At 32.1% G+C, this 26,539-nt stretch overlaps 4 protein-coding genes across 6 annotated transcripts; 2 read left to right on the plus strand and 2 right to left on the minus strand.

The window, feature by feature from the left end:
• Nucleotides 1–1,725: 1,725 nt before the first annotated feature.
• On the minus strand, nt 1,726–10,702 carry LOC105199600 (protein germ cell-less). The gene is made up of 9 exons (XM_039452420.1): nt 10,266–10,702; nt 9,979–10,102; nt 9,062–9,158; nt 8,534–8,903; nt 8,070–8,339; nt 7,733–7,951; nt 7,561–7,651; nt 7,352–7,489; nt 1,726–5,595 (listed from the first exon to the last, which is right to left on the minus strand). The coding sequence occupies exons 1-8, from the start codon at nt 10,409–10,411 to the stop codon at nt 7,364–7,366; spliced, it is 1,443 nt and encodes a 480-aa protein (XP_039308354.1). The 5' UTR covers nt 10,412–10,702; the 3' UTR covers nt 1,726–5,595; nt 7,352–7,363.
• A 2,377-nt stretch (nt 10,703–13,079) lies between these two features.
• LOC105194849 (uncharacterized protein C630.12) lies at nt 13,080–17,380 on the plus strand. Of its 2 annotated transcripts, none has more exons than XM_039452953.1 (8): nt 13,080–13,244; nt 13,317–13,457; nt 14,172–14,381; nt 14,495–14,657; nt 14,741–14,872; nt 14,943–15,077; nt 15,174–15,405; nt 15,661–17,380. In XM_039452953.1, the coding sequence occupies exons 2-8, from the start codon at nt 13,441–13,443 to the stop codon at nt 15,831–15,833; spliced, it is 1,062 nt and encodes a 353-aa protein (XP_039308887.1). In that variant the 5' UTR covers nt 13,080–13,244; nt 13,317–13,440; the 3' UTR covers nt 15,834–17,380. The 2 variants fall into 2 exon arrangements, with proteins under 2 accessions (XP_039308887.1, XP_011158263.1); XM_011159961.3 differs by having other exon boundaries at nt 13,353–13,457.
• A 509-nt stretch (nt 17,381–17,889) lies between these two features.
• LOC105198605 (DNA polymerase beta) lies at nt 17,890–20,239 on the plus strand. Its single transcript, XM_011165370.3, has 6 exons — nt 17,890–18,153; nt 18,262–18,461; nt 18,543–18,703; nt 18,765–19,059; nt 19,388–19,583; nt 19,656–20,239. The coding sequence occupies exons 1-6, from the start codon at nt 18,087–18,089 to the stop codon at nt 19,748–19,750; spliced, it is 1,014 nt and encodes a 337-aa protein (XP_011163672.1). The 5' UTR covers nt 17,890–18,086; the 3' UTR covers nt 19,751–20,239.
• On the minus strand, nt 19,871–25,170 carry LOC105198606 (heparan-alpha-glucosaminide N-acetyltransferase). 2 transcript variants are annotated; one of them, XM_011165372.3, is made up of 12 exons: nt 24,975–25,170; nt 23,834–24,039; nt 23,650–23,759; nt 23,442–23,548; nt 23,119–23,228; nt 22,901–22,995; nt 22,718–22,825; nt 22,207–22,459; nt 21,823–22,105; nt 21,085–21,209; nt 20,820–21,003; nt 19,871–20,682 (listed from the first exon to the last, which is right to left on the minus strand). In XM_011165372.3, the coding sequence occupies exons 2-12, from the start codon at nt 23,975–23,977 to the stop codon at nt 20,504–20,506; spliced, it is 1,698 nt and encodes a 565-aa protein (XP_011163674.1). In that variant the 5' UTR covers nt 23,978–24,039; nt 24,975–25,170; the 3' UTR covers nt 19,871–20,503. The 2 variants fall into 2 exon arrangements, with proteins under 2 accessions (XP_011163674.1, XP_011163673.1); XM_011165371.3 differs by having other exon boundaries at nt 21,823–22,120; nt 24,975–25,169.
• Nucleotides 25,171–26,539: the final 1,369 nt, after the last annotated feature.

Below are 26,539 nucleotides of genomic sequence, written 5' to 3' on the forward strand. Positions count from 1 at the left end.
TATTTACCCACTTTCTCAAAAAATCAGCGCAGCAGTGTAGAAAACTTCCTCAAAATTTTTAATTCAATTTTAACATCTGCGTTTGATTGATCGTTCCATTTTACGTCAGGTTTTTCGATTAACTAAACTGAAGTAATCTGAACGGATACAACATTGCCTCTTCGAAACGATTCTATGTAAAACGGACGATACATGGTGTAAAGAACGGAATAGGTATAACATATCGACGATATGCCGAGACATAGAGAGAAAGAGAAACCTCGCATTTAACTTTAGTGACAGTTGAAGATCGGCGTCCACGATTGTTCCGTGTTTCGCAGAACTTTGCAATAAATGCAGTTTAAGCCTGAGTCACCTGAGCGTACAATAATCGCCGTTTGTATGCGTGTGAATGCTTAGTGTATGTTGCGCGACACGTCTGTGCAATAATAATTGAGCGTAACGTTAACTCGACAGCTCAATTAGGGTCGGTTGTTGCACCTTCGCGAGTAAAGCGTCCGATGATTTACCAACCAAAATTGAGTCTCCCCTCCATCTTGTTTTAGAACATTATGCATGTTGGCCGCAATATAGACGAAAAGAGATCAGATATTAGTTGACCGATGTTGGAAAAATCGGCCCTTAAATTCGTTGTTGCTCTTTTGCTCACGGTTGGTAGACGGAAGAGGTGTTCAATAATAAGTTTTCGGTAAGTACAGGATGTTCGGTGATGAACGCATTATGGTGAGCAGTAGTCTCAATCAGAAATTGAAACTTTTTTTTGCCGAAATTTATCGACATATTACGTTCTTTTATTACGAAAAAATTTATAAAATACAAAAAAAATTATTGGTACACTGTTAAAGAACTTCAGTTCTTCAATATTGGTTAGTTCCTCATAATTTGGTTCGGTTTTTTATTTTTTATTTTTTATTTTTTTTTTTTAATGAAACATACATTTGTAATGTTTCACTGAAGAAACGAACGAACTTATGTGATAACCCAATAGCATACCACCAATAATTTTTTGGTATTATAATTTTTTTCTGTAAAAATTCTTTCTGATATTGGAAACTTATGTTGAGTATTATAATACTACAAAATGTTTACCATAGAAGTTAAAAGAGAAATTTTTCACTTTTCACATTTTTGTCCGAATAAGTTACATAAGTTATTTACTACTCAAGTCGAGATAATAAAAAAAATCTTCTCAGAACTCTTTATATAATTTTTCGGAACTTCTATAATTTTATAACTTTTGAAAAATTTCTCCAATTTTTTTTATAATGGAACACTCTTCAGAAATGTTGAAACAATCTTTTCTATAACTTCTTATATATGTGAATTATAAAATATTCTAAAATTTCTCATTCTACAAGTTTCCGGAGAAATCTTATAAAATTTGAAAAAGTTTAAAGTACTTTTGTTTAGAAGTTCTAAAAAAAAAAAAAAAACAAATAAATTTATAAAAAATAAATTTAATAATAAAAAAAGTTGATAACAATATTATGAGATCTTATGAGATTCCTTTTCACTAAGGTAATCGGTTGAAAGCCATTTCTTTTCGATTCAAAAATTATTCACGACATTTTTAAGAGGACGGAACATTTTGCACAGCAAATGTAAAAAGAATCATGTGTAAAAAAAAAGTTATAATCGAACATCCTTTATAATACCGATGCTAATAATAATAGTAATAATGATGGCAACGTACAGCAACATGCCGGCAAATGTGACGAACGAGCAATAACACGTAATGAGAAGATAGATGGTTTATCTAAAAAAAAAACGGAAAGAAAATTAGGTGAAGTAGGTGCGCTTGATCGATATAAATTATGTCACTGTAGCAGCCCTGCAAAGTGATCGTCTCTAATGCCGCTGTTACCACCTGCTGTTGCCATTATTGTCATTGATACGGTCGCCACTACCCCGAGACAGCCAACAAGTCGAGAACGAATTTTGCAAAGTGTTCGTTACAAATTTCGTCGGCACAAAAGGCTATAGATTTGATACAGCATCTGGCACATACATTCCGCTGTTGGCAGAATGCTGGCAGAATTATAGCAATATTTGTCATTGAGAAACGTGATGTTCGCACCGCTGGCTAAAATGAAACAAACGTTAACATTTATCTTAGATCGATTTGAATTGACGTTAGCTTAACTTTAAGCTGGGTTTAACTCACTTTCTATCTTTTTCTAATTCTAAGAGTTACGAAAAGATATCGCAGAGAGCTTAACTTTAAAGTTAAGCTACATTAGTGCAAACGGGGCTTGTAAAAATTCAATAGTGGAACTTGAAATTTTTGTAAGAGAGTTATTCCACAGTTTCATTGCATATTGGCGACAGAACCAGCAGAATCTGCGTTCGATAGATCCCTCTTGGGTTCCGCTGTCAAATTACGTCAGCCAATTTGCTATAATTTCTGATCGAATCTGCTACCATACTGCGAACAGTTTGCTTATCTGGGTTACTATTACCACTACTATTACTATTATTATTATTATAGTTATTGTTAGTTACGTACATTACCGACCCGTTGTTACAAATAACATCGCTAATAATTATTATTAGAGCGCAAATGTATGGCAACAACCGTGACGGACGTGATGCTATCGATAAGATTGGAAACGAGGAGGAATAAAGTATGGAAGAAAGGGAGAAGTCAACATGGGTACAGGGATGAAACGAATAATTTCAATCGTGTCATTAATTGTCGCAGATGTTATAAATTTATAAATGTTAATTAATATAAATATCGTCTTTCCAGTGTCTTTCTGCGATCAAAAGGCACGATAACGACAATTGCATCGAGTAAACGCGAGTGCGAGGTATAATTCACACTAAAATCACATGATCCTCGTTAATTTGCAATCTTTAAACTCGAACATCAAACCGATTGTCCTACGCTCCTGTGCCCATGGCTCCCCTTCTTCCCTGTTATAAAATAATTAGGACAAGATAAACTTTTTGTTATCGGATTTGCGTGAAAAATCGGTTATGTTAATCCGGAAGAACATCTAACAGGATCAATCGTATTTTTTCATTGGAAAGAATCTTATTCTAAAAATGATTTTATTTTTCCTTAAACATACAAGAAAAATTACAAGGATCACGCAACCTTTTTTGATAAAAATAAGGGCTGTGTGATCCTTGACGCTACAAGTGCTTCGAAACATTTAATTGCTCAATCGGGATAAAGAATTTTATGAATTAATCAATCGAAGAATACCTCGAAGCGTTTGTAGCGTCAAGATAACCGTGGCTCGATCAAAATATCTTTATAATTGTATTAATACTATCAAACGTTATTTTATGTTTTTTCCTATCGTTCTACAATGATGGATGTGCTTATTTACGTACTTTCGCGACTGATTTGACAAGCAAATCCGATAGTAAGAGATTTACTTCCAAGAAGAGCTCTCTTTGATCTCCTTTGTCGTTTCGAGATTGATTTCACTCGATCTCTCGTTCGGGACAGCCCGGACGCGATTGGAAGAAACGTGGAGTTCTTGTTGTTGAGACGATTGACTTGTATTTTTTTGATACATGTCGCAACACAATAGCCGCGTAGTAAGTTGTTGTAAAAGATCGGAAACGCTGTCGCTGTGCGACTGCAGTTCGTTATATTTTGAAAGGAATGACAAATCGTTGTATCTCAAGTGCTATGACAAATTGTACGAGGACACGAGAATGTTTTGCAATTACGCATATATCGCATTGAAAACTGTATATAGAACAGTCATCGTAATTATATTAGCGGAAGTGCTAATGCATGGCGTATATTTCTCACACGGCTCGAACATTAATTTCGCAATCTTCTCTGAGAGCAAAAAAAAAAAAATACTGTAGTTATTGAACGATCAGATAATGTTCCATCGCTCGATTTTATTAATTAAAAAGGAAAAAAAAAGTAAAATTGCCTATTATAGATTACTCAAGTGACATGTGAAATTTTTTGTCAAGTCTCAATCAAGATGACATCATCTTGATCTGATCGTAGCAATCGTGCGTTACTTGGGTATCGCTGCATCATAGATGATGATACCAGAGTCTGCAGTCTAATATCAAAAATAGCTGCCATATCTTGAAAGTAGCGACACATAGCTATTACATTATTGTAATATAAAATTTAGCGTACACCTTAAATATATTGTTATATGAAAGTTTTTCAGTTATAGGTCGCTGTTTTCAAGCGGGAGTAAAAGGCCTCTCCGTTGAAAAAACGTCACATTTCAAATTACGTGCGAAATTAACGACACAGTACATCGATTGAAAAATCGACTTCAATGTATAGCGTATTGTCTCCTACAAAAAGAGTTTGCGACATTCCAAGATTTTTCGTACAACTATACCGTTGCCTGCGACACGTATCGAAAGAATGCGTATATCTCAAGCCTCATTGAATATGCTCGTAATGATCATCGTTGAGTGACATTACAATATATCATTTATCATGTACAGAGAGAAAGAGTATTCTGCCAATAATAAAGTGTTGAACGATTAATAAAAGTAGCAAGCGTCCCTCGCGTAAATTACCACGCGATGACACCTCCCTCTTTAAGTTTTGTAATAACGTCAGAGCTTCAAAAAAATGAATATTGAGCCAACAATTGTCTCATTGTGGCAAGAATATAAAATTTTTTTTTAATATTAATTTTAAATTTCAGCAAAAAAATAGATTTTTTTAATTTCAATGTTATAATAATTATCTAAAGAGCACGACATGATCATTTTATTTTAGTATTATAAAAATTGAAATTCCTTGGTTTAAAGATATTGTCATTTCCCATTTAATTTTTTTTCCTCTCAACTCATAAAAATTATTGCATAAAAATAAATATATATATTTTTTTAAATTATACAATTTCCTAGACAATTTCCTCGTGTGAATTATTACGTCTGCTTAAGATTATCATTTCTTTCAAGACGTTATATTCTTACTTATATACGAGATAATGGCTTGGTTTTTTTTTATACCCCAGGGTTGAACTTCTTGCGGTCATTTTTCTCCTCTTTTTCTTTTCACATTGGAAAGAAAAAGAAAATCTTTTAATATTTTTTTGTATCTCTGAGTTTTTTATTAGAATCTAATTCATTTATAACTGACGACTGATGAGAACCAAATCGAAACGTTCCGTCTAGATATTGGAATACAATTTTAAAGTTTTAATAACTTGACATTTGTTATAAAAATAGCTCGTTTATTTGGTCTGGGTTCAAAATTTTATTTTTGAAAAAGAGAAAAGATAAACTATGAAGTTCAATTATAGGATGTGAAAAAAGAACAAACCTAATGATTATTGACTGGAAACTAATTTTTTTTCTGGTGTGTATACAAATGAGAAAGATTGTTTTATGAAGATAGGTATATACATGAGAAATCGTATAAAGTACGTGTTTACATTTTTATTATAATTTTACCGAACAGTTGTCATAGTAGGAAAACCTTTTACAAAAGAAAATACTACAAAATTTATTATTTTATGCGTATTAAGAAAGTTAGTTTGTTTACACGCATTAGTGTTTCGCCCTTTTTAGTAGATATTAAAAAGGCACCAGAATCGAAGAAAACTCTTTGCTGATAGGAAGACGGAAGAGCGTTCGACCATTTCCCTAAATAACACGATTAAATTATGTATTAAAGTTTTCTCTTTGTTGGCTTTCTTACGAATAGAGGACATAACATAAAAACATAAAAACATAAAATCTTTTTAGAATTCTTTAGCTTTTTCTTTATAAAACTTCGAAAATATAAGCAAAAAATTAATACTGCAGTAACGTTATACGAGATGCGAACAGTCTTGCAAATAAAACAGTACGAAGTGTAAATTACTGTGAAATGTTGCTAAAAATGTATGCAAACAGGTAACTTTAATTGCTTGTAACCTTCGATCTCGATAAACGCTCAAAATTTCTTTTTCTTCGATGTCAATTAACTTTAATTACGGATTCTTTTTTTCTATTTGACTACTTGAAAAGAAGAAAGATTGTACATTACAATATCACATGTTGAGAGTATACAATCATATGTGATATTGTGTCATAAGCGAAATATATTGTTGGAAAGATGACATCAAGAACTATTTATAAAAAAAATGTCGATTTCATTTAAATTATTTACAGTGCTATTTTGTGTCAGCAAAAACGAGTTTAAAAAAGAACGTTTACGATTATGTACAAACAATATCATTGTATGCAATACCAATCGTATGTGCATTTATGTGTACATAGATATTACGATTATAATGTACGAGTTTCGGAAAAGATGCTGTAAAAAACATTGGAAAATTCCCAAATTCATCACAGATGTTTTTTTTATCTTTCAATAATCATCTTTCCAATATATAATTTCATCTTTCATCTTTTCAGTATTTTGCTGTAATATTTGCCAATATTGTGACAAAAGCAATGGTAAAAAGGGCCAAGATTTTTGTGCTGACTCAATGTACTATCTCAAAATTGTACACTTAAGACGATCTTAAATATAAAATTGCGGCTATGAGAATACCGAATCAAAGTCGATGGACATCGAAAAAAAGTCAATCCTCTTCTAACACTTTAATAGAACTATTTGGCATTGCAAAGTTTTGTACAAACTAATTGCAAAAACGAATCGGCCAATATTAAAAAGATACAAGCAAAATTTTGATCATGCATTGTATCAGACTATCACTGATGTAAGTTTCAGTTGAGATGAGTCTGGGAACGACTGTTTTAAAATATATTATTTAATAAAGTTATTATATACTATGATATCTCCCCAGTATACGAAGAAAGATTAAAATCTATCTAATGACTAAAGCTTGTTGGAATGACACTATAATTAATGTGAATCACATCAAATGCATCAATCGTATCAAATATGTTAATGTACACTGATATACAAGTATATGATATACACGTCAAAAGTTCCATTTTGACCGTGTTATTTTTAACGACAGATTCTTTAGTTTGGTTTTTAAATTAAAACTAAATTACATATTTATAATTTTCTATCATTTTCAATATTACATGTATCTTCATATGATAAAATGAAAATTTTATTAGTCTTGAAATAATTGTAAAAAATATGATTTTATTATCTATTTAATGATATAAATTTAATTATTTGCCACTAACTTAAAAATTAAAATATTTTCATTGAGTAAAAAATCGACATTAAAGAATTCATTAAAAATGAACACGGTAAAAATGAACTGTATATTTCCATAATGGAAAAGTTTCCATATATCTTCCTATTTAAGTGTTGTGCCAAATAGTAACGTGTGCCTACGAACTTCATCTAACATTCGTAATTAAATAGAATATGTTACAAAGCGTGTCAATTGGATCCCATATCCTTTATCTTTACATATTCATAAAGCATTACATTCTCGAACTGCTAAGTATCCGAAAGTATGTCGGTCGATGTGTCCTCTTCTCCTACTGCGAGTGGAGTGACTAGTTGCATGTTGACCGATATGTACAAGGGATAACATAACTGTTTGTCCAAGGTCATTATCTCATGCTGAAAAAAAGAAGAGTTAAAATATGTGACAGTGCATCATTTATAGTACGGTACTCTCAATGCTCACTTACTTCTGTATTCCTTCTCAAACGTAATCTCAGCATACGCGAATCTTGGACATGTTTCACTTGACGTTGTTCATTCAGTGAAAATAGACAGACTCTAGAATAAAAAAAAAAAAATTCATGTTTACTTTTTATCTAAATTGTTAAATCAGTCATCAATCGATGTTGCAAAGCTTACTTTATCAATATTTTATGCTCTTTGTGATTTGCCTTGATATGCTCACAGTCTAGTCTGTGGTTTCTTTCAATCCGCAAGCTAGTTGTATCTAAAGTCATTAGTAAATCTAGTCCGTAATGGAATGCCTTCCATCTCCAGATGTGTTCACCTGGCTTCTCAACACATCTACCACACCGAAAGCATTCTTTGGAAAATTCCTCTTCCGTCATTTTCGCCGGACTGCATATACAAAAAGAAAACAGAGTTATATATATATATATATATATATATATATATATATATATATATATATATATTCTATTTTTTTTTTAATTCAACTGCAGTATTTGTAGCCTACCCTCTATCCTTATTTCCATCCACTCTTAACAAGTGAAGCCACTGTTCTCTGTAAGCACTATGCAACCAGTCTGGTGGTATTAAATTATCACTGTACAAGATTTTATCATCTTGTTCATGTAACAGCAAATATTTCATCCGTAGTGCTTTGAAAGGTGCCGCGTACTTCTTGCCTTCTTCAGTCGTTAAAAATGGCTCGGTCCATTTACGATTTTTAAAGTATTCATCCATTTTCATTGTCTCTTCACATATGTGCGTATGTGTAAATAACCTACAGAACAATATAGAACACTCACAATTATATATATATATATATATATATATATATATATATATATATATATATATAAAATGCATTTATATAATCACATAGCACTATATGATTATGCAAAAACTTATTTTATCACTTGTGTTACAATCTTCGAAACCAAATATACATATTTACATGCCTATTTATAAACATACCATAAGCGTAACATCATGTATATACAAAACTCTGTTTGCAAGACAACTAAATCGGGACTGGTAACCAATTCCATCATGAGCTCCGGTGTGATTTCTTTCAGAAAGGATGGATGTCGCCATGCGTAACCCAATAGATTGACTTCCAGCCATCGTTTGGCAGCTGCTTTCACAGTAGGCACACCATATGACACAGCTGCATTATAATATGATACAACAGTTTCACTATTTGTAGTTTCTATCATTATGTCTACACACTCGTCTATTAAGCCTTGCAACTGAAATAAGGTAGATGTTGCCAGAATGGAAACAACATCTTTCGGCTCTAAACTGAATTCATCCTGATACAGCGAGCCGAGTACCACAGACAATGCTGGAACAATTTTAAATATTTCTTTAGATGTTATCTTAGATGACATATACCTTATATTATTTTTAATTCTTTATATAGCATAAGAATAATTTAAATAATAGTTTAAATAATAAATACAAAAAGATAATTAATAATTTAATTCCTTGGTGTGCTCTTACAATTTATCGTAATATTAGGATCCGTGATTTCAATGGTAATCACTTTTTCATTAGCCTCTCTCCAAGAACCAGAAAACATACTAGCAAAATATGGACTCTGAAAGAAAAAATACATTTTTCTTTGGATGCATAAATTTACATATTTGTGTATGATGTAAAAACTCCAAATGGTATTTGCTCTTAAATTTCCTCAACTGGCATTCTCTGGTCCAGCTCAACAAAACTCAACAAAACTTTAAATTAATGTATCTTTGCTTAAAGTTAACTTAATTTAAATTAAAGATTTCTTTATCATGTTGAAGGTCAAAATTCGAGGAATTAGATTATTTAACTTAAAATTGTACAAGGTTGTGACAAACATTTGTCATAAATAATTTTTCATAGTATAATCTGGAGCTTTAGTGTACAATTGAAACAAATATCCAGATCTACTGGATCAGCAAATACAAATTAGAGACAATAACAAATACTTTGATTTGCTTTTTTAAGCTGATATTATCTTAATAAAAATATTGGAGCAGTGATAAAGTTTCTAATTTTACAAACAATGTATATAACATTTTGTATATAACAATAAGTGCAAAATACAAGTAATAGAAAAAGCTTTAATAATTATTCAGTAAAGCCTAATTGTATAAAATATTCGTGTTGAGATAACTAAACCGAATAATTATCAAAGTTTTATTTGTTTCTTAATTTCAAATAAATATCTCATTTCAATGAAGTTTAATATCCAACGCTTGTTTCCAGAGATATTTAACATTAAAAAGCAGAGAGTCATAGCAAACGATGGAACGCTGTCGAATTTCAATTGAATGTAATTCACATTGAAGAATCTGTCATTGAAATTTTGTGGCACAAAAGGAAGACATTGTAAGAAGGGGAGGGGGGGCGACTCAAGTAGGGATGAGTCATACCTGACTAATATAAACTTTATGCAATCTCCATGCGCGTCCGAGTATGAGGACAGTTATGTCACTGCCTTTCTCCTCTTGGAACAGAGTCTTGTATATGTACTGCGCCGTTGTGAGCAATTTTCTCCTGTGAATAGATAGAACGTACATGACATACATAGGTGTAACGCGGAAGTTCTCCGGCGCGATGTAACGCGATGTCGTCGAGCGGTGCTGGAGCACTCGACAAGACCAAGAAAAAAAAAAAATAATGCTCGGGACGGACGGAGTCCCCCCGAGCGAGGACTTACTTTTTCGGCGTGTGCAGCGTCCGCTCGATGTAATCGGACTCGGACTCGCAGTCGTACTCCTCGATGTACTTGCGCTTACAGCCACGGTAAACGTTGTGCACTGCCAGGTTCGACATCGACGCGATTCTGCTCGCGTAGCTACCCATCGTCACGACGATCGCGATCGCGCGACTTCAATGAATTTTGTCCCTCGCTCTTGTCCACCCTCGTTTTACAACGCGTATGCTCCCGCAGAGATCACGCTCCCCTACCCGACTCTGGCTGTTGTCGTCGTTGTTGTACTCGCTCCCGAGGAGCCCGAGAAACGCATGAAACAAACCCGTACAAGCGCGTAGGTGTACTGGCGGGTTGGGCGGAAGAAGCGAGCCGCAGACAGCGCATGTAAACATTCGACATATGTTACGACGTCAGGGCCGACCATGGCGAGGGCCCGACAGGGGCTTCAACGAAACGGTGCATCGGGGAATATAACTGATGGACCATTGATATGATCGATCATTGATGATGATATCACAATAATTTATGATCATAGACCTTATCAGTGCTGTACTTAGATAATTTAATATTATCTAGATAAAGAAATTACATGTAAATGTATCTTAAAATAGATAAAGATGATTCGATTTAATTTAGCTTGATGAAGGATATAAAATCATATATGGTGTTATTTAGATTTTTAGATAACGTTGCTATTGAGCAAAACAATTTAGAATATGAAAACAATATGTTAACGTTTTTATTTCTTAAAAATAAAGGTTCTTCAAATAATATATTGGATAAAAAAAGATTTCTCTTTAGATTTAAACCAATACACAAATAAAAAGCAAAGTTAAAAAAATAAAATGTATAACATTGTATAATGATTAACAAAATTTCCTGCAAGTTTTCGAATTTATAGTTTTAAGACAATTTTTATATTTTGCGAACTACTATACTGATCTGTGCAATTTTGGCTCTTTCCGATATACACTATCAGTACCTATTAAAAATTTATAGTTTATTACGTCACATATGCTATTTCTACTTTCAGTACTAGTAGTAAATTATGAAATGCAACTCTATTACTACTTTAAAAAATTCTCCTGTTAGGATAAAATGATAATTTTTGGAAACTATGGATAATACTTTTATATTGTAATTGTATATATGTATGTGAATCAAAGTTAAATATAAGAGCTCAATAAAATTATTTGTTTAAAAAAATTTAGAAATTCTCTAATCATTTTATAAATTTTACTTTATAAATTTCAATTTTTTACTATTAACAAATATATTTAAATATTTTTTTAAAACTTACCAATCAAATCCGTTCGCCCAATAATCTTTAACCATGCTTCTGCATTAGCAATATTTTTTGGAATTTTGTGAGATGAGATTTTAATTGTCTTATTTTTTGAAGACTTACATTCTGGCACACAGCACTTTTGTCCCATCTTGTCAATATAACTGCAATTTAATTTTTTAATTACGATGTGCTCCAAAGTAACTTAATTAAGATTTATCAATCATAAATTAAAGAAAATTGTAAGATTAATACCATAAAGCAAAGCATTTGAGATACTTTAATTTAGATAATATTATATATAAATTTAAAAAAAATCAGTTTGGAATTGGTGATTGATAGATATACATTGTGAAATAAATATAAAGAAAAAATAGTAAAAAAAACTATATAAATTAAAGTCGCAGGATAAAATATATTTTATATTGTTATCTTTATTTTTATCCTTTTACTTTATTTTACTAAGATATTATAATTAGACACATACATATGCGACCAGAGCGCACATATACAGGGTGTCCTAGACTTTGCATGACACCCGTTAATAGCAGATTATGAGATCAGAAAATCCTAGTATCATAATGATGAGGCTACACTAGTTTTTTTAAAATGAAAAAGGTTTAAAATTGGTAAATCAAACTGTCTGAAATTCGCGCGCTCAGATATGGCACATTGTACCATATATGTGCACAATCAACACGAAAAATGAATACGATATTTAAGAACAACTTTATTGTGCAAAATGCTAATTTTAAACTCTTCTTATTTAAAAACTACTGTAGCCTTTTGATATTAAGATTTTTGTCTCGAAATAATCTCAAGAATCTGTCGTTAACGGGTGTCACGCCAAGTGTGGGACACCCTGTATATTTTCTCCATGTGTGTATCCCCTCCATTGTGCATCTGAGCCGCATCCTCATTCTGGCATCATATACATTGTCCGGTTGATGACCGGTGTCATCGCATACATTATTATTCTTATTTTTATTATTAAATTTTAATTGATGTTTATCGATTTTCTTGCCATTTATGTTTCAGACCTTAGATACTTAATGTATTGTAAAATGGTAATGTATTGTAAAATGGTATGCCAAGATAAAAACGTTTTTAAATATTTATTTTAGCATTTGTATTTGCAAACTCAATTACGTTCTTTTATTTTGTGTTGAGTCTTGGCTAGAGAACCTCGGAGAAAGAATCGCCAAAGGGGGGTCACGTGACCGACTCTGTGATTGGCTGGCGGAAATGTGCAAATTTTGCATTGCGACGTCAATGCGTTGACTTTGGCTACGGTCCACTTGACGCTACAAATACTTCGAAGTATTCTTTGATTGGTCAATTTGTAAAATTCATTGTTCCGATTCGTTAATCAAACGCTTCGAAGCATTTGTAGCGTCAAATGGACCGCAGCCTTCGTCGCAAGGAACCATCGGTTGTTCCGCGTGATGCATGCCGGCCAATGCATTGACGTCGCAATGCAAAATTTGCACATTTCCGCCAGCCAATCACAGAGTCGATCACGTGACCCCATGATTCTCTCTCCTAGAGGTTCTCTAGGAGCGTTTGGTAAATAATTCCCTTTTTTTTCGAACGTGATCACGACACGAGCCGATCATCGCACGTCTCGCCAATTACTGTAATGACATAAGAATGCGGGTTTCTGTTTGAAGGTTTCAGGGATCAATAGCGATAAGATAGTGAGTAAAAAATTTTTATGCTCGCCTGGTGTATGTATGTACGTACATACACACGATCATATAACCTCTTAGGTTATCACGTTGTACCAACGGTCCGATTGTTATCAGATCATCAACAATAATATGCCGATTAACGAACTCAAGACTGTGTCATTGAGTTTTCTATCCAGCTTTGTAATGCTATAATCTCGCGGAGATGTTACGACGAAACAGGTAATTTTTTTTTTTCACGTAATCGATTGAATTGTGCGTAATTCTTCCAAAATACATTGCTATCTACTTCAAATTATTAAAAATTATTTATTACAAAAATTGAAATTGATTTATGAATCATTAAATGAGATACTTGATAGTGAAATAACAATAACTCTGGTGAAAATTTTTCACAGAATTCTTCATATAATTTTTTGGAATTTCTGTATAATTTTATAACTCTTTAATTTTTCATATAAATTATTCTCTTTTCAGAAATACTCAGAGAGTCTACATTTTTTTCTCAAAATTTTTCATATATTCTAAGACATTCTAAGATTTTTTTTTCTTAAATTCAGTATTTTTTTAAATTGTGGGATGAGAAATTTTAAAAAGAATATTTTAGAAATCGCATGTATGAAAAATTCTAAGAGAAGATGTAGACTTTGAGTATTTCTGAAAAATATTCCAATTTGTATAAACATTTATGAAAAAAATTTTTACCAGAGAAGTCGTTGACAATAAAAGAATATATATTGAACAAAATAACTTTGTTTTATTTATGTTATTTAAATGTTTTTTTTTATGTTAGATTAATAATATTAAATTGAAATTAAATATAGTTAAAATGATTAGCAATGACCGTGATCTTTGTTTTATAATTGTTTTGCAAGAATTATTTGTCATTGTATCAAAAAACAAAGTTATTGATGATTAATGAATTATATCAAACAGGTTAAAACACAGAATAATATCCATTGGTGTCATTGTTCTTGCAACAATATTTTACAATGAATTTCTCGTATATGAAGTACAAAAGCTCAAGTGGGCCATGCGTGAATGCTCGGAGTGTGTTAAAATTCTTCTTGTTGCGGATCCACAAATTCTTGGGGAAAAATATGAGAATTATTTTGGTTCATGGATAGCGAGATGGGACAGTGATAGGTACAACCATAAAACATTTATTAATTTTATGTATTTAATAGATAAAAGTCACAGCTAATTTGCATTTTGAGATAGATTTCAGTTTTATTTCATAGCGTTGCATTCTTTCACAGGTACTTAGAGAAAACCTTCTCAAGGGCATTACAATTTTCTCAGCCGCACGTTATTGCCTTCTTAGGTGATCTTATGGACGAGGGTCATGTAGCTAATGCAGAAGATTTTGAGAGGTACAAGAGGAGACTGGATTCAATATTTTCGATGCCAGATGACATAATGGTATTTAATTTAGTCACATAATATCTCTTCTTTCTTTTTCACAAAAAGTCTACATTTTATCCACTGGTCTTATTTTCTTTCAGAAAATTTATTTGCCAGGTGACAATGATATTGGCGGAGAAGATGATAGTGTTTCTGCCAGTATCCACAAGAGGTTCAATTTTGCGTATACTCAGCCAGATACTTTAGTGTACAAATCCGTCACCTTTTTCAAAGTAAATATAAACGTTCTGCTGCACAATCTTTGCATATTCAAGAAATAAATACGTAAATATTACTTTTTAGGTGAATAGATTGACGCGCACGATGCCAGAAGCACCGAAGGATGCGTTTCTTAATGATTACGCGGAAAGGAATACAACTAATGTTATTCTTAGCCACATGCCTTTGCTGTTTACACCCGGAAATTTTGTGCAAAATGTACATTTGAGCATTTTTTCCAAGGAAGGAAGGAAACTAGCTAGCTTATATATGCGCACATGACGATTTATTTATTTATTTATCTTGCTGTTGCAGGTCCTTAAAGAGTTATCGCCGCAAGTCATTTTTACCGCGCATGAACATAAAGCGATGCACATAAGTCTGGACACGGCGACGGATCAGTTGAGCGATGTTTGGATTCTGTCGCCGTACGAGTCGCCTCTGTACCAATTAAGAATGGACGTAGGGGATATTCATGAAGTACAAATACCGACCTGCTCCTACAGGATGGGCATGCCACACATGGGTTATGGACTTGCCTATATAGGTATAGATCTTTGTCCACTTAGTCCATTATTATAGTTGTATTTAAAAAAAAAGTAAAAAGCTGAGTTTATTCCTCAATTTTATTTTTTTTAAAGTAAGAACAATAATACCTTATTATACTGGTCGTTTTTTTTTTCATATTTGTTGGAAACCAACACCTGATTTTTTCTTGATTTTATTTTTTTGTTGAAAAATTAAAAACATTGTGTTAAGATTTTTCTCATCGGTAATTACATCATGTCCATGTGCATTGCAGACACCCAAGAGAAGACCGTTGAATTCACGATTCTGTGGCTACCAGGCAGATTCCCGCAGTTATGTGCTTACATATTTATCGTTGTATTGGTCATTGTACTTGCCATTTGCTTTTTTGCCTCAGGCTGCTGCGTAAAGAGCTACGCAACTTACAGTCGTTTACCTTCCGTATAGGATAGCGTTCAATTAAAAGTATTTAGGTACTTAACCCTGGAATGCTACTTATATATGTTTCTTACATTAGTATTACTCTGAATGAAAATTGACCTCTACAATTAAGAACTTTTTGAATATCTTTTGCCACTTGTAGGTTGTAAAATAATTTAGAATAATTTAATTAACATTATTTTTAATGTATTATTTAATGTACATATTATTTAATATTATACAAAATCTTGCTAAATGTTATTTTAAGCTATCGAAATTTTAACAACAAAAACTACGAAGCTTGAATTAACACTTTGATGAAAATTCATCCACAGTAGCACTCCAGGATTAAATGAGTGAACTTGGCGATTTGTGAATTAGATACCAAGATCCGTCCAGATTACATGGTACTTTGATCGTCTGTGTTAAATCTTGAGAAAATTGAGGATAATGGTTGTTTATTATCCACTACATTAAAAGAACAGGTTACAAATGAGATTATTTATTAGTTATGAAAAGTCGGATGAAAAGTTGGATCTCCGAAGCAGAACGCTTTTAAGAAACCTCCTTTCCCCAAGACTTTTTACGCAGATACTTATGATAAATATATTCGTTTGCCTTAATTGTCATGCATGACTGAAGGTATGACTAAATATAATGCCAAACGTTCTATTGAACAACAGCGCTGGCTTTAGATTGCACTTCTGTTTTAGGCAGCGGGATTCTGTAATTCTTAATAATAGTATCGGTATAGCTATATTATCGTTGCGCAAATGTTGAGTATGATTTTTTAATTTTCTTGTGATACCACTTTAAAAAACACTTTGCTTGAAGAGGCACATCTATGCGTACTTAGGCTAATACATGGTTATTGTGTCATATAATATTGTGTATGATAAAAAAGCTATGCAACGGTACTGTAACGATACCGATATCCCGCTATTGACTGATATTTGAATTATCGAGTGATAATTCAAAATAAATATTATTAACGAGTTATTTATCATATACTCGTCATTTTCAATAAAACTCAGCATTGTAAAGATACGTAAAACAAACAGTGGGATTCTTGTAAGTGTTTAAATTATCACAACTAAAATTCATTCTGTATTCCTTGTTTTTTGGTAGTCTAAATGAGAGACTGCTTTCTTAAGTCTTAAAGCCGGCGCGGCGTAAAAGTATTATGTACATAACGATATTTATTGTAATTCTTGATGTTTTGTTGTGAAATCTTTGTGTGTATACGTAAACACGACGTGCCAAACATTGACATGGCAGCGTTGGCACGCCACTGTTACTTAAATGAGTTCCTGCCACATTGAGTAAATTGAAAGATAAAAAGTTCTGTGCTTAAAAATGTATCACTGTGCAATGTCAATAAGATAATAGAGAAAGTCCGTCGATTATACTCTCTCAGTTGACGCAATAAGAGATTTTATTGTATCACGTTATAAACTATATAGAAATATAAGGAAGAATTGTTGAGCGCGTTTTAGATAGATCAATTTATATTTCTCTCTATGGATTCGTATACACAGAGTTTGTCTGAAATAAATGTTAAGTGTTGAAACAAGCTTAGTGAATCTGTTCAATCTGTATATTACCTTACACGAAGATATTTTTTGTTAATTAATATTGTGATAATTTCAAAATCAAGGAATCTTTCAAAAACTGCTATTAAAATGTTTTGTGTGCTAGCATACATCTACGAATTCTAAGATTTAGACTTATCGAATTGATAAGCAATTTTAAAATTATTTTGCATGTAATATTTATTATCAAAGAAAAATTTATTTTTGTTAAATGTTAATAAAAGTAAAATAGTTTGATAAATCATATAAAAACTTTATTTTAAAAATTATTACAGGGTACTACGATTAAACTAAATTGATCAAGTAAAATTAAAGACTTTTTTACTTTTTTAAATTAAAGTTTAAAATTTCTGAGAATGTGTGTGTGTGTGTGTGTGTGTGTGTGTGTGAGAGAGAGAGAGAGAGAGAGAGAGAGAGAGAAAACGCTGGTTTCTTATTTGGAGCAACGACCACGATGCATGAATATCTAGACTCGATGCCTATGGCCGGCAGATTCTGATGCCGAGAATGTATTTCTATTTACAAAACAAACTTTAAGAAAGAGAAAGAGAGAGAAAAAGCTTGACCGGTCGTTTTCGTTGGAGACGTTTCAGTAAATAAATATCATAAATATCATTTAAATTGAACGAAGTTGAGAAGTGACAAGCTGAATAGATCTCGAAATTTGTTTCGCATTTTGTCATACATAATGGGTAAAAGAAAAGCCACGAGTAATGCGAACAATCCAAATCAGGACTTGTGCGATTTTTTGATGGGTAAGCGATGTCTCTTCACATGTTGTAAAATAATTTCTTCAGAAGAGAAAAGAACGCGATTTCGTTCATGTTTTTATATACATACGATAAGTACATGTCTATTTGCAGAACTAGCGGATTATGAACGTAATGTCAGTAAGAATGTCTACAAGTACAATGCGTATCGCAAAGCAGCTGGAACATTAGGCGCCCTGACGGAGAGAGTCCAGAGCGGGAAGGAGGCGAAGAAGTTACCTGGAATAGGAGAGAAAATTGCAAAGAAAATAGACGAATTTCTACAGACTGGGAAGCTGCAAAAATTAGAAGATGTAACTTGTTAATTTCTATTATTCTTGTATGAGATTTTAATAATAACGTGCTTGGGTCTCTGTACACATTGCTTTTTTTAGATTAAGAAAGATGAGACTAATGTCTCCATTAGTCTGTTGGCCCGAGTGTCTGGCATAGGTCCTGCTAAGGCAAAGGAATTAGTGGAAGCTGGTATCAAAACCTTGGAAGATCTCAAGAAACATCAAAACAAGCTCACACATCATCAGAAATTGGGACTGAAGTATGAAATTGACTCCTTGACACTGTAGAGACATTTTAACTGACATGACAATTTTTTTCAGGTACTTTGATGACTTTGAGAAGAAAATACCTAGAGCAGAAATTGTAGAGATAGAGAAGATATTAAAAAAAGCTATCAAAGAGTTGAACAGCGCTTACCTCATAACCATCTGTGGAAGTTATAGACGCGGCAAGGAGGAAAGTGGAGATATCGATGTTCTCGTGACACATCCTGATTATATATCGACAGCGAAAAATGAGAAAAAGAAGACCATATCATTAAAAGCAATTGTCGAGTGTCTTGAAAAGAAGAAACTAATTACAGACACGATATCTCTTGGATCCACTAAATTTATGGTACTGAAGTGAGATAAGCCAGAAAGAGCTCATGCAAAGACATTTTTAACCTTCTGTACTCATAATAAGTTGATTTATAACCTGTGCGTTTTCTTTGAAAAACCAATAGCATTGTAATTAGTTATGTTTATATCTAATTTTTTTTAATAACTAAAAATACTTTAGAAAATACTAAAGACGTTAAAGTATATGTAAGAGTTATTGATAAATGTTCTTATACTTATAAAAGTAATGAAAAGTAAATCCAAACACAAACAATCCCAACATATAGAAGGTACTGAAAAGCAATATGCATACAAAAGATTAATCATACATTGTTCTCGTACAGGGAGTGTGTCGGCTATCAGAGGACAAAGACAAGCCGTTCAGACGATTAGATATACGTCTTACGTTCCATGATCAATATTACTGTGCCATACTTTACTTCACGGGAAGTGATCTATTCAACAAGAATATGAGAGCGCATGCATTGGAAAAGAAATATACGTTGAATGAATATGCGTTGAAGCGCCTCACGACCGAAGGTAGAGTGCGAGAGATAAGTGTGTAAATGTAACAATTGGACAAATTTCACATTTATAAGAGATTATTTTTAGGTCTTCCAGGAGAAGCTGAAAAAATTACATCTGAAGAAGATGTCTTCAAATTTCTGGATTTACCCTATAAAGAACCAAAGGACAGAAATGTATAAATAAAGCTAAGGTATTCGTTTTTATATCAATTTATTGCTACACATATTTTATATTTATTATATGTATATATTGCTTATATTATTAAAAAAATTCTGTCAAAATTAATGTTACAAATGTCATACGTGGTTCGATAAATCTTATAAAAATTTTATTTAAAAAAATTAATACATGATAATGATCAAAGTGAGAATTGCATTACTTGTATAATTTTACAATATTTTTTCATGCACGATCGATAATTTGTTTACAATAATAAATTTCTTTCCACACACACATTTTATTATTTATATTGTATACATATAATGTTTATTATGGAAGAAAAAATTACTTCTGTTAAAACTGATGTAAAAATGAAGTGATTAAATCATTAAATGTTATAAAACTTTTATTTGAGAAATCAACACAAAATTGAGAAAGGTCGACAGTTATTCTAATTATTGTTGAAAATTAATATATGATAATGAATAAAATGAAAATTGTATTATCTATATAATTTAACAACATTTATCAATGAATGATGATTGCTTGTATAAAAGCGATCGAACTACCTTCTCTTTTAGTTTCGTCTTATCACATTATTTTGAAAATATTCGCATCTGTAAATCACATAAACCCATAAGCGCGTCTATCTGCACTAACAGTGTTGCAAGCATAGTAATCTGCTTAATAATTTACTTAATAATTTACTTAATTCCCTGTATACGAGATTATGACGCCTTATGATAAAATCGTAAATAATATCTTCAACAAGTTTAAACGGATATAATAACGTCTTTTAAATACAACCAATATGCGATAACACCCCATAAAGTTGTGGTCCACAAATTCATAGCGAGGACTGACCAATGCGTAGCATGTGACAATTTCCAAGCCCATGGAAATAGGCCTCTAGTAAGACTATGTCCAACATAGAGAGTAATTGGATTTAAACCTAAAACAAATATAAAGTATGTAAAGTTTATTAACTTACGCTTTCTTATGCGTAACACTTAACGCATAAGAAAGATAAAACAATATAATCTGTTATCGAATATCCTATATGTAATGTTGGATAATGCAATTACAAACCTGCATAGACGAATGGTGCACCGTTCCAACATTGTTTATAATCGACAAGGAAATGCAAGATTGCGTATAATAAAAATGCAAAACAGGATACTGTCAAAACAAATGAGAGTGACATCATTTTTTTGCTGACTGGTATCACTCCACTCTCTTTGTCAAAGTGACATAATAATCCAGCAATAAGACCCTGAAAATCAATATGGATTATTATTAATCATATGTAGACTTTTTGTTACTTTCATGTTAAATTATATAGATTAAAACTTACAGTGACGGATGACCACAGCAACCAGCGTATCACTCTACCATTGCATTGATAGTAGAGTAATAAAATCTTTCCAGCGTGGACACCCATGTACACGACAAGTATTATAGACATAGTGTTCATTATACCTGTCAATGATATGTTGATTATACACTACCATTCATAAATTCAAAAACACTCTCGATTTACTCATATCTCAAAAATTAAACATCTCAGTGAAAAAAAATCATAGAGAAATTAAAAAAATTTTTTTTACCGTTGTTTCTATATTTTGTTCCTAAATTATATTTTAAAAAATTAGAAATTGATATTTTTTTCAATAGTTGGGTTTTACTTTAAAATATTTGATGAAACATCATTGGACAAAAATTAATAAAAAAATATTGTAAAACACATTTTGCTACGTTTTAAAATAATTTTTTTTATTGATTTATTTTTACATTAAAATTTTTTAATTTTTTAAGAATTTTTTAACTTAACTTTTTGTGAGATGCAAAAAACGCAATGTTTTCGAATTTGAATAAATGATTCATTTAATTTAACAGATCTATTCGTGTTGCTTTCTCTTAAAGCTCCAATTTTTTTGCACTTGCAAAAAAAGTAAATATACATTCAGATGTTGAAGAGAAAAAAAAATGTATATTCTAACTGCAAAAAGTATGAGTGACACAAATAGACCTAGTAGACAAAATTTATCGAACATTCATTGGAAAGAATAAAAATTATTTTTTTTATACATACCTTCAGGATCATGAGGCAAAATAGTACCGTACACCGGATTTTGCGTCTTGGAGTATACATGACTACCAAATACGAGTCTGTCTATATAACCGGCTGCGCCTCCGGTACAGTTCGGGAATTTTCCATAACGAGAGTAATTACCACCGGGTCCCAAGTATCCCGTCGGACAATTCGGAACAGGCAGCAGAAATGTGATTAGAATATGCGTCACCATAATCGCTAAAATGATCAACCATTGCGCCCAATTGTTCAAGATATCTCGCAGAATTGAAAATCGACCGAACTGTAACACGTCGTCCTAAGAGATTATTCATTATCACAGATTGGTCCATCATAGATACGCATAACGTGTTATTAAAAAGAAAAACAAAATATAATTCAAACCTGAGAATGGGCCTTCATAAATATAGTCTCAATAGTAGCGCACACGAAGTACGAAACGGCCAGCAACTGAAGAACACCCGGAAACCGGAGATGTTTTAGTGACTCCATGCTCATCGAATTCAGCATCAATCCGAGAAGCACGAGGACAAGCGCACGTTGCAAGCAACGAAAAATGATCTTCATGCGTGAATTCGAGACACGAAGCTCCGACCGTTTTGATATAGTGATCGATAATCCCATGATCCATGCAAACCTGAAATCAGGAATATAAGCATGTAATGGCGACAGAACGAATTATAAGATATAGATAAAATACATATACATAAGATATAGATAAAATAAACACTTGAAAAATTTACTATTTATTTTATTAACAAGAGGTTGGCTTATATTTTTAATATGAATTTTGTTCTTATTGGAATAAGACCATACAATGATTGAATAGTTACCAGTATAATGTTATACTATTCTTCTAGTTACTGTATGAAATATGAGTATACAGATAATTTACCAAGGTAATACTAAGTCAGCCACTGTCAGACCATTCCATGCGCTGTGATTAAAGAATACGTATTTGCCACCACCGTTATCGACAAATATCATCAATAATAAAGCAATCCTGAAATGATTTTTACCATATTTAGCGTTAGGTTGATCTGTTTTACATCATTTTATATGTAAAAACGAAAGATACCCTCTGAACGTATCGATTGAACGGATTCTAGTACTAGATCTGCTTGTCCTAACTATCGGAGTTGAAGTCTCTGCTTCTTGAAGTTCGTCCAAATCCTAAAACGAATAGTATATATCCAGCACAACGCAAGAATAATCATATAAGATTGGGAATGTAACTTTATAAAAGTAATGCATTACTTCCCTATGATCATTTTATACATTTGTGCAAAGACTTACATCGTGTATGTTATCTGGAGACAATTTTCCCTTTACCACACGTAGGATAACTTTGGCTGTGGCAAATAAAATCGATAATAGAACGTAGACCATGAAAGCTGCAAATATCGCTACAAGAAGAATCATTGATTAACATTGGTTCCATAAAATAAGATACAAAAGAACTAAATGACCATTTCTACCAATGTATATTAATTTGATCTCAGTTTAACTTATTCTTTATAACTGTTTTTCTATATAATTCCTAGAAAAAAAGTAAATTAAACCAAAATCAAAATTAATCTACATTGCTGGAGATGGATGGAACACTTGCAAATTCTTACGAAGATAACTGTTTATTGGTTCACGAATCGTGTAGATATTCGAGCACAATTCCTTCTGAGAAACATTCCATCCATAACTTCCATGTTCTTTGAAATCATACGTTTGGCTGTAAATACGAATTACAGTATGGTAATTGCACACTTCTACATTTCAGCAAAAGATGAAACAAATAAGATAATAGAATTTGCATGCTTTTAAGTTACTTACTGACAATATCTGGATACAGCTTCATAAAACATAAACAAGGGATATTTCGTTGATACAACCAATGTTGAGTTTTTACCCGCTGGTATAACAGCTTGTGGTATACCATCGCACTGCAACAGCATAGGATAATGTTGTTAACAGTGAAATTCAATAAAATTTTTTTTAATGTCAACCAAATACATACCATATGACATTCCGACGAAACAGAATAAAATGTGATAGGTATATCATACTCATTTAGAATGCTAAAACATGCTTCATCAATCCCAAGTGACGCATTAGCATCGAGACAAGGATTACCCACAACATGTTGGTTTGTGAGAGGCATTTTACTATTACAGTTATTTCATCAAGATTCAGACCTTGTTCTTCAGATCTTCAATACAAATACTGAGAAATAAATATATAAATATTATACATATATAACTCAAAAAAAGACATATACACTAATAGGCTATGGAAAATCTTTTTCTCTGCGCCGTATTTGTATTATATCTCTTGCACTTAAAACAATTTGTAGGTGCTTCCATTTGACACAAGCATCATTCTATGTTTATTACTCACTGAAAATCAAAGAAAAGATAGAATGATGTTTGAGTCGACTTGTGTCATTAAATGAAAAACATCCTATAATTACATATTAGGGAGAAAGAAAAACACACAAAAAATCAACTGTAAAGAGTGAATTTAAATGCAAATTCTCTATGAAAAAAGAAACGGCAAGAGTTCCTGCCAACTGTCATCGTGTAATCAAAAGATTAATAAGATATTTATTGGAAAAACAAACGGGACAATTGATTATTGAATTGACACTTTGTCATGCGAGACGAGCATGCGAGGCGAGTTTTTTGATTAGATAAAGAAACACTTGTCAACATTTCTCCCAAGCCAATTCTTCCCCCAATACTTAAACGTTTCAAGTACAAAAATATCAGGCTGTAGGTATGCAAATTAACCAAGCAACCTATAAAATGAACCTAGAAAACTAAACGTGTGACGTTCCTCACCTACTTGCTACTCAATACAAGAGAATAGCAGGTTGATCTCGAGTTGCAAATAGGTAAATAACACAATAAATGGAAACCGAAGTTGGAATTGTTTATCTCGGAATTGACAGTTCTGTCACAGTCGAGCTCGTGTGCAGTACTCACAAATAAATCGCTTATATCTTTCGGTCTTTAAAGATTCTCAAATGTCTGAGTTTGTCTCGCATATGTATGCGCTATGTTTTACCATATGCAAGACAAAAACAGACAGGGACAAGAAAGCCTCATTTTCAGGGAAAGAACAAGGGCAAAAGATTCTCCAAGAAAGAAACAACTTACCAGATTAATCTCCCACTAATACTCTAACCAGAACAAATAATCCTTTTTCTTCTTCAGCCCTTGGCTATTCGATTGGAAATTAGTCGCACTCCGTTTTATTCCAAGAACCAGACTTAGTAAATGACTCACAACTGCGTCTTCCTTGTTGCCATTGTTGTTGCAACTCTATGAAATAGAAAGCGTAACAGAGTGCGTAGTAGCGGTAGTAGCACACGGAGTTGCGCCGCAGGCAAACGTCATGCCGCGACCAATCGACTTTTCGCATCCTCAGTAATTGAAATTCTCGAAAAGACAGCGCGTAAAAATATATAGAAAAGAATATAATTTGGTTTTAAGAATATCTTTATTTTCGAAATGTTAAATATAATGAAATATAATTGAAATCTAATTTTTAATTAAAAAAAAAATGCATTTCTATATAAAAATATACCTACTTTTTATTTTCTATAAACTTAATGTAAATTTAAATTTACAAATAAAATATTAAATTTGTTGGATAATTGTTTTGAGTAATTTAATTTTAAAAGTTTATGAATTTTTAATTAAACTTTTAATAAATAATGCTTTTTAAAATTAAGTTTTACTTTAAATTAATTTAATCCCAACGCAATTTTTAATTAGTTGGTTTTTTGTTCATATAGTTTTAACGTAACTAAATTAATTTTAAGTCATTAACATTAATTTAATTTAGTTAAAATATATTAACTGACCCAACCCTGTTGAAATGTACATTGAAATAAAATTATGTAGCATATGTTTACAGCATTCGAAATTTATGCAGCCGCTTATAGGGTATACTTTCTAAGTACAAATTAAGCATTGTAACATGTTAATAAAAATAGTAAAAAGTCAATAAAAATAATGAAGAACTCATACATATGTGGCACGTCAAATTTATATGAATAAAATCCTGTTTCAAACTTTTTTTTATAACAAAAGTCATAGATTACAATTCTACTATGTTTATCATGAGGATTTTTCAAAAGTTATCGATTATTACGCATTGCAATCACATAAATATCCCTCGATGTGACAATTGAGGACAAGTGTTTATTTACAGTTTTGTAAATAAACACGTATTTTTTTTCACTGACCGGATGCGATAGCAATCAAACGTGATAAGGCCTGATAAATCGGCTGCGATAAATTGGGTGCGATTAGCGTATATCTGAAATTTATTGATATTTACACTTTCCACCAAACATTGTCCCAACATAAGGGGACACCTTGTCCTTTTGTGAATAAAACCGACGACGCGATCAGTACTCAAAACCAGTGTTCAGTAAACTTAGCGGTGTAATTTTTTTTCTACGAGACGTGGAATCGGCGATCGACGAGATCGAAGTGCAACAGATAAGCCGAGTCGAAAAGAGAAGCAGGGTCTGCAAAATTATTTTGTTTATCGCAAATGCGAAGACACAAAATTGTTATTGTGATGCCAAATTTTCGATTTTCCGAGTCGCAGAAGAAAAAAGTTTTAATGTTAAAATTTTGATCAGTTGTTACATCGTTTCGCTTTGTGTGGACAAACACAAGAATAAATTTCATATTAAAATACAAAAATC

Source organism: Solenopsis invicta, chromosome 8 (assembly GCF_016802725.1).
Source record: "Solenopsis invicta isolate M01_SB chromosome 8, UNIL_Sinv_3.0, whole genome shotgun sequence".
Taxonomy (NCBI): Eukaryota; Metazoa; Arthropoda; class Insecta; order Hymenoptera; family Formicidae; genus Solenopsis; species Solenopsis invicta.

Excerpts from the sequence above, each read along its gene's own strand:
- LOC105194849 (XM_039452953.1), top strand. Across the intron at positions 14,382-14,494 it reads GCGAGATGGGACAGTGATAG|GTACTTAGAGAAAACCTTCT; the intron begins GTACAACCATAA and ends ATTCTTTCACAG. Across the intron at positions 15,078-15,173 it reads CCGGAAATTTTGTGCAAAAT|GTCCTTAAAGAGTTATCGCC; the intron begins GTACATTTGAGC and ends TTGCTGTTGCAG.
- LOC105198605 (XM_011165370.3), top strand. The coding sequence starts at position 18,087 with ATGGGTAAAAGAAAAGCCACGAGTAATGCGAACAATCCAAATCAGGAC. Across the intron at positions 18,704-18,764 it reads CATCAGAAATTGGGACTGAA|GTACTTTGATGACTTTGAGA; the intron begins GTATGAAATTGA and ends AATTTTTTTCAG. Across the intron at positions 19,584-19,655 it reads GAAGCGCCTCACGACCGAAG|GTCTTCCAGGAGAAGCTGAA; the intron begins GTAGAGTGCGAG and ends GATTATTTTTAG.
- LOC105199600 (XM_039452420.1), bottom strand. The coding sequence starts at position 10,411 with ATGGGTAGCTACGCGAGCAGAATCGCGTCGATGTCGAACCTGGCAGTG. Across the intron at positions 9,159-9,978 it reads ATAAAGTTTATATTAGTCAG|AGTCCATATTTTGCTAGTAT; the intron begins GTATGACTCATC and ends TTTTTCTTTCAG. Across the intron at positions 8,904-9,061 it reads TCCTAATATTACGATAAATT|CATTGTCTGTGGTACTCGGC; the intron begins GTAAGAGCACAC and ends AAATTGTTCCAG.
- LOC105198606 (XM_011165371.3), bottom strand. The coding sequence starts at position 23,977 with ATGCCTCTCACAAACCAACATGTTGTGGGTAATCCTTGTCTCGATGCT. Across the intron at positions 21,210-21,822 it reads TTTGCCTCATGATCCTGAAG|GTATAATGAACACTATGTCT; the intron begins GTATGTATAAAA and ends TATCATTGACAG. Across the intron at positions 20,683-20,819 it reads TGCACCATTCGTCTATGCAG|GTTTAAATCCAATTACTCTC; the intron begins GTTTGTAATTGC and ends TATTTGTTTTAG.